The 13698-nt window shown below is 42.9% G+C and overlaps 2 protein-coding genes across 8 annotated transcripts in view; both read right to left on the reverse strand.

The window, feature by feature from the left end:
* Positions 1-13698, reverse strand: part of rai2 (retinoic acid induced 2) — a 113589-nt gene that overhangs the window by 25681 nt on the left and 74210 nt on the right. The window lies entirely within an intron of this gene.
* Positions 1-13698, reverse strand: part of LOC141768476 (cyclin-dependent kinase-like 5) — a 56610-nt gene that overhangs the window by 10270 nt on the left and 32642 nt on the right. For 3 of the 7 annotated variants that reach the window (XM_074636788.1, XM_074636787.1, XM_074636790.1), the window contains exons 8-14: positions 11934-12024; positions 11650-11839; positions 6069-6149; positions 4952-5118; positions 3789-4836; positions 1811-1915; positions 1254-1359 (exon numbers count right to left, since the gene is read on the reverse strand). In XM_074636788.1, coding sequence (XP_074492889.1) covers positions 1254-1359; positions 1811-1915; positions 3789-4836; positions 4952-5118; positions 6069-6149; positions 11650-11839; positions 11934-12024 — 1788 coding nt within the window. The remainder of the gene's footprint in view (positions 1-1253; positions 1360-1810; positions 1916-3788; positions 4837-4951; positions 5119-6068; positions 6150-11649; positions 11840-11933; positions 12025-13698) is intronic. The other 4 variants (XM_074636793.1, XM_074636792.1, XM_074636791.1 and 1 more) reach the window with 2 other exon arrangements.

Genomic DNA, 13698 nt, shown 5'->3' on the forward strand with positions numbered 1-13698 from the left:
CCCAGTTGCATAAGCTACCTTAAGTTTCAACCTTTAATATTTCCCTTAACTCAGAGGTTCATTTAGGAGCGTTGCATGAAGACTCTCAGATTGTCAAAATGTTTAAACTGACGCATTCATGGTAGTTACTACCATAATACAGCACATGTGCACATCAGTTACCATGGTTACGCTTCACTCACATCATCATCATCATCATCCTTTAACATTACTTGACAGCTTCTCCAAAATGGACAACAAAGAGAATACTAAAAGAAAAAGGAAGCCAAATGAGAATGTTCTCCTCAAAGTGGTTTTATGCAACCGGGCACTGATGCTTAAAGGTACAGTGTGTAGGATTTTGGTGACATCTAATGGTGAGGTTGCAGATTACAACCACCTGAATACCCCTCCGCTCATTCCTCCCTTTCCAAGACTGATAATGTGAGCCGACGAGTACAAAACAGTTGCTAAACGCTGTTATGTATAACAGACCGTTGCTATGTATAACAGACTGTTGCTATGTATAACAGACCGTTGCTATGTATAACAGACCGTTGCTATATACATATAACAGACTGTTGCTATATACATAACAGACTGCTGCTATATATAACAGACTGCTGCTATATATAACAGACCGTTGCTATGTATAACAGACAATTGCTATATACAACAGACCGTTGCTATGTATAACAGACCGTTGCTATATATAACAGACCGTTGCTATGTATAACAGACCGTTGCTATGTATAAAAAAAATGTTGCTATGTATAACAGACTGTTGCTATGTATAACAGACCGTTCCTATGTATAACAGACCGTTGCTATGTATAACAGACCGTTGCTATGTATAACAGACCGTTGCTATGTATAAAAAAACGTTGCTATGTATAACAGACTGTTGCTATGTATAACAGACCGTTGCTATGTATAAAAAAACGTTGCTATGTATAACAGACTGTTGCTATGGGCGCAGCTCAGATGTCGGACTCTTGTGAACCATTTTTGTGTCAAATGATTGATGTCTTCAGTAAGTAGCTGTGTAATAAGCGGGATAATGTACAGCTAGCGAGTCATTGTTGTGAAATAAACCCCTTCAGGACCCCGCCGCGATGTCCATCCCGTCCAGCGTCGGGGTTTATTTCATAACAATGACCGGCTCGCTGTACATTATCACAAATTCCACTTCTGCTATTAGATCCCTCTAAATGTTCCACTGTTCCTTTAAATGTGTGTAGTGAGATGCGAGACGTCAGTGTGACTGAACCCACCTCTGTAGAAGCTGCCCACCCTCCTCGGCATGGACTCGCTGTAGATGTTGCGGTTCTCTTTAGAGGAGCCCCCATCTTCTGCCTGCTGGTCGTGATATAAGCCAACCTGAGTCACAACAGAACAACACCTGGTCACATGAAAACAAAAGGCTGTGCTTCTCTGCTCCTCTGCATGCCTCTCTCTCTATCTGAGCTGCTGATATATTTATTTACCTGACAGTACAGACAAAAAAAAGGAGGAGGCGTATTGATTTACAAATTATCATAATAAATCTGCAGAGGCTATAAATGTATCTGAGAAATCAAACTGCTCGGATGACAAGCTTGACTGTGCAATCATAAAGTAGTCACATTAAAGGGAAGCAAAGCACACAGATAAAATGAAGAGGCACACAGAGAGAGAGAGAGAGAGAGAGAGAGAGAGAGAGAGAGAGAGAGAGAGAGAGAGAGAGAGAGAGAGAGAGAGAGCAGTTCATGACAGCAGCATCCACCCACATCCGCGCTCTCGGAAGACTGGATGTGGGTGGGGAATGGTGGGTGCAGGCTGAATGTCGGACCTCGCTTTTTTGCCGCTGCTGTGTGTGAAAAGATGCTGTGTTGTCCCTGGTGGAGTCCCTTATGGGGGGTCTGCTGTGGGTGACCTCAGTAGGTGCCTGCTCGCTCTGTTAATGGAGACATGATGAAGCATGAAGTGAGCTCAGCATCGCAGCACAAAACACACGCACACACACTATATATATATACTATATGTGTATATATATAGTATATATATATATATATATAAATATACAGGTAATAGGATTCACTGTATATCCTAACAAGGAAGCCACACTTGCTGCAGTTATGTTAACCCCCTGAGACCCGATCCTGAGTGTTTTTTCAGACGCTCCAGTAGGTTCAGTTTTAAAGCTAGAATGAAGCTAAAGACGTCATATAAAACTATAAAAAACCTGATGAATCCATCGGTACCAACCATGTCATACTAGCTTGTCGTGAAGGAGGTTAAATAACGCTCCAAACTTGCGCTAAATTTTGGCGAGGAAAAACTGGCATGTCCATTTCAAAGGGGTCCCTTGACCTCTGACCTCCAGATATGTGAATGAAAATGGGATCTATGGGTTTTGCCTATTCTATAAATGGTGTATCTGAATATTTCTGCATACTCGGGTCCCTAAACAGTCTTTGAATTACATAAACTGGGTATCACTGTAAGGCTGAGACTGTATTCATGTGTGATGATGTTAGTCCTCATAGGAGACATTTCATTGACCTCACTGTATAAAATGACCTGTGGTGACCTCTAGGATAATCACAGCCTCATGAAACTTTACAGCCACAAACTAGAGACCTAGAGCATTCAGAGGATGGATGGATCAAACTAGAGACCTAGAGCATTCAGAGGATGGATGGATCAGACTAGAGACCTAGAGCATTCAGAGGATGGATGGATCAGACTAAAGACCTAGAGCATTCAGAGGATGGATGGATCAAACTAGAGACCTAGAGCATTCAGAGGATGGATGGATCAAACTAGAGACCTAGAGCATTCAGAGGATGGATGGATCAGACTAGAGACCTAGAGCATTCAGAGGATGGATGGATCAAACTAGAGACCTAGAGCATTCAGAGGATGGATGGATCAAACTAGAGACCTAGAGCATTCAGAGGATGGATGGATCAGACTAGAGACCTAGAGCATTCAGAGGATGGATGGATCAAACTAGAGACCTAGAGCATTCAGAGGATGGATGGATCAAACTAGAGACCTAGAGCATTCAGAGGATGGATGGATCAAACTAGAGACCTAGAGCATTCAGAGGATGGATGAATCAAAACTAGAGACCTAGAGCATTCAGAGGATGGATGGATCAAACTAGAGACCTAGAGCATTCAGAGGATGGATGGATCAGACTAGAGACCTAGAGCATTCAGAGGATGGATGGATCAGACTAGAGACCTAGAGCATTCAGAGGATGGATGGATCAGACTAGAGACCTAGAGCATTCAGAGGATGGATGGATCAAACTAGAGACCTAGAGCATTCAGAGGATGGATGGATCAAACTAGAGACCTAGAGCATTCAGAGGATGGATGAATCAAAACTAGAGACCTAGAGCATTCAGAGGATGGATGGATCAAACTTCAGGTTCCCAACTATCATAATGTTCAAATTAATCTTCAGGTTCTCAGCTTTCAGATGATGTTCACCACTTCTATGTGACATCTACTGTTGACCTGCTATCTCCCCCTAAACACCCTCTGTACCCCCCTAAAGAAGACTAAAACAGGTCTATCGTGGGTCTCAGAGGGTTAAACCTGCCGTTCCTACAAAACTAACAAGATCTGTCTGAAAACCTAAAACACACATGATGATATTTTCAGACGCCACCAGAATAAATCCTGGCTGCTGCTGCTGCGTCGTCGTAGCGACTGAGGCAGCATTATCCAACACAACCTGGTGTAGGCATTTGATATGATTAGATCATGTAGGCTTTCCTTTGGGTTGGAGAGGTTTGATGTGGGCTGCTGACTGACCCGGCTCATGTCGTCCTCTCTGGAGGAGCCGCCGCCGCCGCCGGAGTGGCGAGGCAGCGTGCGGTGCTGCAGCTGCGGGGATAGGAGCTGGAGGCTGCTGGCTCTGGTGGGCAGGCCCTGCCCCACCACCAGGCCCTCCTCCGCCCCGTGTGTCCTCTGGTGGTCCCGCCGCACGTACATGGAGTGGCGGTGCGGCCGCTGCTGGGACGAGAAGGGGCTCGTGTACCCCTGACCGTAAGGCAGAGGGTCGTGCGGCGCGGACAGAGAGTGAGAGTGGCTCCTTTCGACGCCACTTTCCGCGGGATCCAGGGCATCTGGCGACTTGGCCTCCTCTGTGGCCTTATGGCGGATGGAGGAGCGCCGGTAGGACGAGTCTAGGGTGTTGCTCTCTTTTTCTGTGCGCATGCTTCCTCTGCCGACCGGTCCCAGCCTGTCCACTCGGCGGGCTGCCGGGCTGCTCGGCGCCGTGAGGTCGAGGCAGCTCGAGGGGAAATAGCGAGATGTCGGCTCGTCGGCGTAAAGATGCACGTCGTTTAAGTTCCCCACTGACTTGGCATCGCTGAGCGTGCCGTAGCTCTTGGACAAGTTCAGGTAGCCGAACTTGGAGGAGGCCGGCGTGGAGCCGTGGGACTCCATGTAGCTGTGGCGGCTGTGTTTCTCCCCCGACTGGAGCGTATTGGTCTTCCCCTCCACGAACGAATGGCGGTTCTGCTGCGAGCGGAAGTTGGATTTGAGGTACTTGGCTCCGGGGCCGTCGGACGCTTTGGACCCCAGGTTCATCTCAAAGTCGCCCTTGCTCTTGGCCTCGCCGGGGCTGAGCAGGTGAGGCAGGTTGCTGCTGGCCAGGTCCATGTTGCACGAGGTGGAGTGGTTGAAGATCTGCGGCTGGTAGTTCTTGGGGTGCAGGGTGGGGCTGAGGTTGATCGCTGCGGGCATGTTGCCGTTGAGGAAGCCGTCGGTGCTCGGGTGGAGGTCTTCGTGCCGCGGCAAGCTGGAGCACTCTCTGCTGCTGGAGCGGTGGCTTCCTGAGCTCTTCCCCCCGTGGCTCCTGAGACAGAGAGAACGGACCTGCATCAACACGCTGCACATCAAACTGTACATCTTATATACGGCTGTCAAAGTTAACGCAAATTAGTTTTAACGCCACTAAACGCACTGCTGACCTGCTGGGGGTGGTGTTGTCTCCGTGGTGAGGTTTCCTCTTGGAGGAGCGTGCAGGTGTAGGCGTGGGTGGGCCGGGTCGATCCACGAGCCGCAGGGTCTGGAAGGCCTGGTGGTTCAGGCTCTGCTCCGTCAGGAAGCGCTCCGTCGGGTTCAGCAGCAGCAGGTTCTAAACACACACAGAGGGAGCCGGTGAGTCCTGGAGAGACGGCGAGCATCCAGACCTCACAACAACCGGTGAGTCCTGGAGAGACGGCGAGCATCCAGACCTCACACAAGACGGCGAGCATCCAGACCTCACAACAACCGGTGAGTCCTGGAGAGACGGCGAGCATCCAGACCTCACACAAGACGGCGAGCATCCAGACCTCACAACAACCGGTGAGTCCTGGAGAAACGGTGCGCATCCACACCTCACAACACTCTGAAACAGTCACGCTGCTGTGAGTCATGGTCACCCTTATCATAAAGGTCAGGCTGCTGCTACATTAAACTGTCTTACAGTCACCAAACAATGATGTGAAATATGATTTGTGACATTTCTCTTACTCAAATAAATGTTTAATCTCCATACACTAATGAAAGCTGTATGAATGCACTCAGAATAAAACCTATCAACTGAAGATAGTTTAACTACAATTCATAGTGCCGGCTACTTTTCTCTTTCTCAGAACGACAACAACAGAACTAAAAGGACTCTTTGCTAATCATACAGCTCTGCATTAACAAGTAACAAACACATTTTTGTCCAATAAATATCTAAAGTCAACAGGAGACAGCCTGAAGAGTGATGAGAGAGAAGCCTGTCCTTGCTGAAGTCGGTGCTGAGATGACATTGTGTTAGCGGTGACTCATTTATCTGCTGGGAAAAGCGCAAGTGCACAAACTCAGCCCACATCGTCGACACGGAGCTCCTGTTTACATGCAGGCGCTGCAATAACAGCAGAGCTGGAACCAGGATATGAAGCAGAGAAGAGGCATCACGCAGTCACGATGGAAACACCACGATGACGAAGATTAGATGATGCAATTATCAGATGTCTAGCTGGTGAATATTTGGGAGTTTTTTTATGGTTATGAAATAAAAACGTCTGCAGCTTTGCCAGAACTGTGATTTACCTTCAGCAGGTCCAGCAGGGCGCCGCCGATGATTCCCAGGTATCTTCGCTCCAAGGTTTGGGGGTGGTTCACAGCAGGGAACTAAAACAACAAACAGAGGATGAGAGTAGAGCCAAAACACATGCAGACACAACAAATGTCCACGTGATAAACGGTGGAATAATCACTATTTTGTAGAAAGAAATGCTTTGTGTGTGGAGTAGAGGATGTGAAATCAACAAGTTTTCATTGTGAGTGAACTTAAATATCAGTAAGACAGAAGCTAGTTATTGATCTTCAACAGGGGAAGAGGGAGCATCACCAGTTCTTTGTGCAAATATCTGCTTCTTTCTTCCACATCCAGTTCTTCTTCTGTCACATCTTTGTCCTCAGACTTATTGTGAGTCTGCGTCCAGAAGCTGTTCTTTTCACATCACACATTTCCAAGTGTTACAGAAAGCACACCGTAGGTGGCTAACGTGATAAAACAACCATCAGACGTCCTGTGTTCACTCACAAGTGTTCTGTGCTTTCTTGCTGGTCTGGTGCTTTAATATTACAATAAAAAAAAAACATTCATTCTCCTTTCTCTTCACTCGTTAGTTGTATTTTATCATTTATATTTTTGTACTTATGTTGCTCAGATTCTGCACTTCTTAATCGCTGATATTTATCACTAATCTTTTATCTAATTGATGCTTTATTTAGTCCTTGTAAATATGTGTGTAAATATATATGAATGCACCATTTGAGGTCAACTGCAATGTTGTTATGCTTGCATAATGACAATAAAGTTCTTGATTGATTGATTGGACTTCTCTGCTGTTATTAAGAACATCTGACTGTAGAATGGGAAGCAGAATTCTCCCAATCTGGGACAAGAGACTGATTGTATACACATCAGGGCTGTCAAACTTAATGCGTTATTAACGCTAATTCACTACTTTCTTTAACGCATTAACACAACTTGTGATTCCTAGGTTGTAGCGGGCTCAGTTTTAAAGCTAGAGTGAAGATACTGGTATCATATGGAAATATAAAACCTGATGAATCCATCGGTACCAACCATGTCAAACTAGCTGGTCATGAAGGAGGTTAAATAACGCTCAAAACTTACGCTAAATTTTAGCGAGGAAAAACTGGCATGGCCATTTTCAAAGTGGTCCCTTGACCTCTGACCTCCAGATTTGTGAATATGTGAGGGTTTTTTTCTGAAAAAATGTAAAAAAAAAAGTATATATTATATTCGAAAAAAAACCAAAAGTCTGAAAATGTCGGAAATAAAGTCTGATAAATGTTGAAAAAAAAATTCCCAAAAATATCCGAAAATGCTGGGAAAAAAGTCAGAAAAATATTCGAAAAAATGTCCGAAAGAAAGTTTGAAAAATGTCAAAAAAGATGGTCTAAAAAATGTTCGATAAAAATGTCAGAAAAAAACCTGATGAATCCATCGGTACCCACCATGTCATACTAACGCTCCAAACTTGCGTGGCCATTTTCAAAGGGGTCCCTTGACCTCTGACCTCCAGATCAGTGAATGTAAATGGGTTCTATGGGTGTTGGGCTGCAGTTTGCCATGTTATGATTTGAGCATTTTGTTTTATGCTAAATGCAGTACCTGTGAGGGTTTCTGGATCAATATCTGTCATTGTTTTGTGTTGTTATTGATTTACAATAATAAATATATACATACATTTGTATAAAGCAGCATATTTGTCCACTCCCATGTTGATAAGAGGATTAAATACTTGACAAATCTTCCTTTAAGGTTCATTTAGAACAGATACAAAATGTGAGATTAATTTGCGATTAGATATTTTAATCAATTGACAGCCCTAATAAACATACATGTTCGGTTAATGAATATTTAATATGATGTAAGGTATTGCATAGATTGCACTATTCAAAGAGAATATTATACAGCATATTTCCACATTGTGATAAATGTGGCTCAACAGAAGCGACCTCATTACAGAGTTCGCAGAACTTCTGGATATTTATCTCACAGAAACTGGTATTAATCAGCGTAGGAATATCAGAAGAGCTGAGCAGACGGCAATTAGCTCAACAAAGCCTCTTATTTTACGGACATCTCACTGCTGAGAAGCTCCGTCTTCTATTTTGGAAGAAAGAAAGAAAGTGCCCACTGTTGAACTCATAAACTCTGCATTTACAGAGAATTAGATTTATTCTTAAAGAGAGCACCTCCCGACATTTCTTTCTAACAATAGCAGATGCTAGATGTTTATTCTACAAACATCCCTGACCAACATGTGCATCTTACTGGAGAGAGTATTTTACTGTAGAAAAACAACTATTTATGAGCTGGAATTTAGGCTCCACACCACCAGATGTTACACCCAATGACACATTCTTACACCCACAAGTAGGGCTGCATATAATTAATAGAATATTAATCACGATCACGACTTCCCACAATTAAATGAACATGATCGACTGCGATATTGACGTTTAAAATAGCGTTCCTCGCTGATAGAAAACTCTGCTGTATATCAAATCAAACGCTTCCTAAACTAAACGGTCAATGGAAGTGGGTTATAAAACCCTTCAACAGCGAGCTGCATCGATGCCGACTTAACCAGCTGCCCTTACTGACGACGTGCAACGACGTTTTGTGTTCGTCATGGGCCACGATCCAATGTCAGTTCCGTGCGACTACCAGTACAAACATTTACTTGTAATCTGCTCAAACTGATAGACATTTAATTTATTCTACTTTATCGTCATACAGATGTCAACAACATAAAGTAAATAGGTTGTATTTAGGATCAAATACATCCTTGTCCAGTCTAGAAAACGGTAGACATGTTCATTAGATTGTAAATTGTTGTTTATAGTATATAACACACAACATATATTTATTGTTTTTACCCCTGTCAGGAGCTATAACGCCATAATTTATTATATCTTCAACTAGGCAATACTGACTTAACAGTGCAATAATTTGGTGCATTCATTCAGCTGTGCAATAATCTGGTTTACTCCGGCATTAACACTGCATTTATTTATAGAGTACATTTAAAATAATATTCTTATTTTACACTATTCTTGCATTTTTATTATTTGCATAGATCATATTTCTCAGCATTATTATTTGCACTGTTGTTATATATATTTCTTATTTATATTCTAAAATGGGAGCAAAACGTAACTGACCACCGAGGATCAATAAAGTATTTCGGATCATGATACTTATTTCCTTGCCGGAGAGAGGGAAGTTTGTCCCGAAGTGGCTCCTGTATTGATACCCTCCATCTTAAAGAAGGGAGCTTCATTGAGCTGTGAGTGTGACTACAAACAGAGTTCACTTCACCACGGAGTGGGAGGGTGTCGGGACTGGAGTGGAATTGGGCCATCGTGTGGATTTAGTAGCCTTAGTGACTTGTAGGAGTCTTTTTGTTTGGGAGCCAGATTTAGCAACTGTATTTTTGTTTGCTTAATTATTTTGTTTAAGGTTAGTCAGGGTATTCAAAAGATAGATTTTGTTTGTTGTTTTTTCCTTTGTTCACCCTGAGTTATGTTGTCTCATTGTATTGTTTGTTAAATTGAGTTTAGTAATAAATCTTTTTTACTTAACTTAAAAAACTAGTCTAGGGAATTTCCTTAATATTTTTATGTTGCACTCCGACCCCCCTGAACACGGGCGTAACATAAATTGGGGGCTCGTCCGGGATATGAACCCGGGACCTCTCGCACCCCAAGCGAGCATCATACCCCTAAACTAACAGCCAGCCACCAGGGGGCAATGCAGATGTTTTGGGTTCACTTTTGGGGAGCTGTCGTGCACGGACAGCTGAATATCAGAAGGGCTGCAGCCCAGAGTAGAAGGGTAATATACTGAATGTTACTCGTTTTGCAAAACAGGTCAAACAGAAATGAATTCAGCTGAAGAAGAACCTTATTTTAAGTCTTATTTTGATGCAAAATTTTTTACAATTAGCAGGAATGTAGCACAATATGGAAGTGAAAGCAGCACTCTGTTTATTTAAATGTGAAAGTGCAATATTATTGATCAGAAGAATCGTGATTATCATTTTGTCCATAATCATGCAGCCCCACCCTCAAGTGTCCCAATTACATAAAAATTGCAACATTATCAAGCGGAGGTCTCATTTGTGGGGATTGGCTGTCAGGTTTTCCACAGAGGGGCAGTTAGCAGACTGTTATATCCTGAGGCGTGGGCGGAGAGGGGAAGGGAAGGACGACCCAGGTCTGTTGGAGCAGCAGAAGACTTATCACAGCCTCCCTTCATAGAGCGATACAGGATACATGATACACGATGAGTCATTGTGATCCAATCAGTCACGGCACAGCAAGAAGAAAAAAAAAACAAGCAAGAGACAGAAAATAAATAAGAGAAGAAGAAGAAGAAGAAGACGCAGAAGAAAGAGACGAGAGAGAAGATCATGTCAGAAAAGGAGAGGAGCTGCAATAAGAACGACGTGGAGGAGACGGACAGCAGAATGAGGGTTGGGGTAAAAAATCGATTCATCTATGTATCGCGATTTTGAATTTGAATACAAAATTGAAATTGAATACAATTTGAAATGTATTTTTTAACACCAGAATCGATATATTTGCTTCATGTTAGTCTATGTGGAGGTAGAAGGAAGTTACCGCTGTTATTGTGGTAGTCTGAGTAACGTGACGTCATATCCGTTCCGTATCCGTCAACCAAAATAAACCTCAGAAAGTCTAAAACATCGGAGTGTCAGCGTGGATACGACCTGCACCCTCACATGTTAAATCCAGCGTGGTAAACACTACACATCCAGTAAAGGATGGAAACACTTTGGGTTTCACACGTTGACAGGAAAAGCAGAGCTACACAGAGCAGAGCTAAAGCTGCATGCTAACTCTGTCACGGACAGGAAACGTTATGGTATGGCGGTAACGTGGCGGTGGAGCCGGCCGTCGCTCTCGTCTCCGTGGTCAAATGGGCCGACGCTACGACTGTAGAGCACCCAGATACTGACATTATGTTCTCTGCATTGAAACGGCCCCGATGGAGCTGACCATGGATGGATAAAGAGAACGGAGCTGACGGGAGAGCTAGAGACCACCTTGGAGAAGTTAGAGGAAGTAGACATGTGGGACTACGTCCGCTTTTCAAAATAAGGTGTTAACAAAGGGAACTGTAGATACAAAATACATCTATGGAAATAAGACTGATGGATTATATTCACCAGAAGTATAAAACATTACATGTCCCTTATGAATTAAAAAGAAAATACCACTAATCTGTGAGGGACATGTCTATATTCTTCATTCTTTGGGTTGCTGGATAATAAATAATTCCTGACAATGACTGATATATTTGACTTCAGGACATCTCTGACTACATACATGCTGAAAATCAAACAATTATACTAGATTAATTTAGATATTTTCCTAATTAAAAGTCTTTAAAAGTCAAGAAATGATTCAACTTTTTCCCTTCATGGTCTATGGTTAAAAAAGTTAACAATAAATCGCAATAAATCGTAATATCGAATCACAATACTTAAAAATCGTAGTACATATCGAATCGGCACCCAAGTATTGTGATAGTGAAGAGTGTGAAGAGTGGCGTGGCGTTTACCCGCAGCCCGTGGAAGCGAGGGTTGTTATAGAAGAGCTTCATCTGTTCCGGTGGCAGAGGTCCCAACACTTTCTGGATGGTGAAGAGCTGGTCGATCTCGCTCTCTCCCGGGAACAGAGGCTGCCCGTCACTCAGCTCTCCCAAGATGCAGCCCACCGACCACATGTCCACCGCCTTCCCGTACGGAGCCCTGCGACCACACATTTAAAAAGGGTTGTTGGTGATGATGAAGGCCGGGCTACTAAAAAAAAACGTGTCGGCGTAGTAGACGGAGCTCTACGTACCCGAGGAGGAGCTCTGGAGAGCGGTACCATCTCGTGGCCACGTACTCGGTGTAATTGGCGTCCGTCCCCTCAGAGAGATTACGTGCAAAGCCTGGCGAGAGAAGACACAGGAAGTAATATAGTATAATGAGGAGCTTTATGATGTGCTCTACATGCTGAGACACCTAGAAATGGTTTCACCTCTCTGGACGCTCATTAAGATACAGTTATAAAGTAGTTGGGCAAGGGAAGTTTTTATTTTATAAGTGTAACCTCAGCTCCTATAATAAGTCTAATAAACTGTGTAGCTTAAATACACTCAGACCCTTAAGGACAAAAATATTCCCATTGAAACCCATTAAAACCACAATGTTTGACCATTACAGCATAAAATAATTCACTCTATTATTCTTGCTGATCATTGACATATCCCAGGCTGTGAAAATATATAAAATACCCCGAGCATTTAGCATACAGAATATAATTAAAACAACAGTGACATTATGTAAACAAACTGGAATTTAAAGGATTAAAATTCTGAAAATTAATGAATATTTGGGAGTTATGATCTGGACTGATGGCGGTTCAAAATGTAACTCAGTGAAAGTGGAAAATAATATTAATATATAATTTTATGGCAGTTTTTTTAACGCAGACATTTTTATCCTCTGAGGACTTTTTTTTATAAATATTTTAACTTGTTAATTATAGGCAAAAATCTGAATTAATTTTCACAATACTAAAGCACGACTATAAACTTACAAACAGTAGAAACATTTCAGCAGAAGCAGTTCAACCTTTTAGGGGGAAATAGGATAATTTGCTTTTTTTAAATTACAACCAAACTCCATTGACAAAAAAGGTCATTTTTACCTCGCAGGACAGGAGAGTTGCTGGTCTACCGCTGCATCCATCGGTTAGTTATTATTATTGCTATTTGGTGTTTTAAAGGGTTAGTTCGAATTCACCAAAGTCACACAATAACCGAAACAAACTAAACGATGGAGGCAGCGGTAGACCAGCAACTCGTGTGTTCTGAGAGGTAAAACTACTGTTTTTGTGAATGGAGTCTGGTGGCTTTGAAGAGAGCAAAGATAACGGCTTCAGTTCCCCGTCAGAAAGGGCTGTCTGACAGCGAGGTAAAAGTAAGTATAGCGTACACTTAAACCGATATGGATTTTTTTAGGTGTCTAAAATGTAATTTGCTGCTGCCCCCGTCCATACACTGATGCAATCATTTTGTACAAAACAACACACTTGGATATTCTCCGAGATTAAATTGGTAAATTTATGAGAAAAAAAATCCCAAATTTACGAGAAAAAAACCTCCGCTATTCTCCGAGATTAAAGTGGTAACTTTATGAGAAAAAACTCACACATTTATGAAAAAAAACAACTCAAATTGTAATTGTTGTTTTCTTCTGAACAGGTCCAATTCACGGCAATGTCTCCTGGTGATTCTGGGCTAAAATCATAACTATATCCTTGTTGCTAAATCCTATTGCAAAGTATGAATACAGTGAAAATAGATGTGCTGTAAGATGTAAACCTTCCCAGCGGAGTCTGTTTGGCCTCTGTCTGTTCTCTCGATGCCTCCGGCTGACACCGAGCAAACAGCAGGGCTTCAGTCTCTCGCTCCAGATTGCCTACATAATGCTGGCTATGCCATGTTTTCCCCCCGTTTTGTTGTGACGCTACCAGCTTGAATCAACGCACTACTAGCCGTTTGTTTTCCCAACACGTTTCATTAACGGAGAAGAGGGAAGAATGCACAACAGCAGCAGCA

This window comes from Sebastes fasciatus, chromosome 5 (genome assembly GCF_043250625.1).
Source record: "Sebastes fasciatus isolate fSebFas1 chromosome 5, fSebFas1.pri, whole genome shotgun sequence".
NCBI classification, from domain to species: domain Eukaryota; kingdom Metazoa; phylum Chordata; class Actinopteri; order Perciformes; family Sebastidae; genus Sebastes; species Sebastes fasciatus.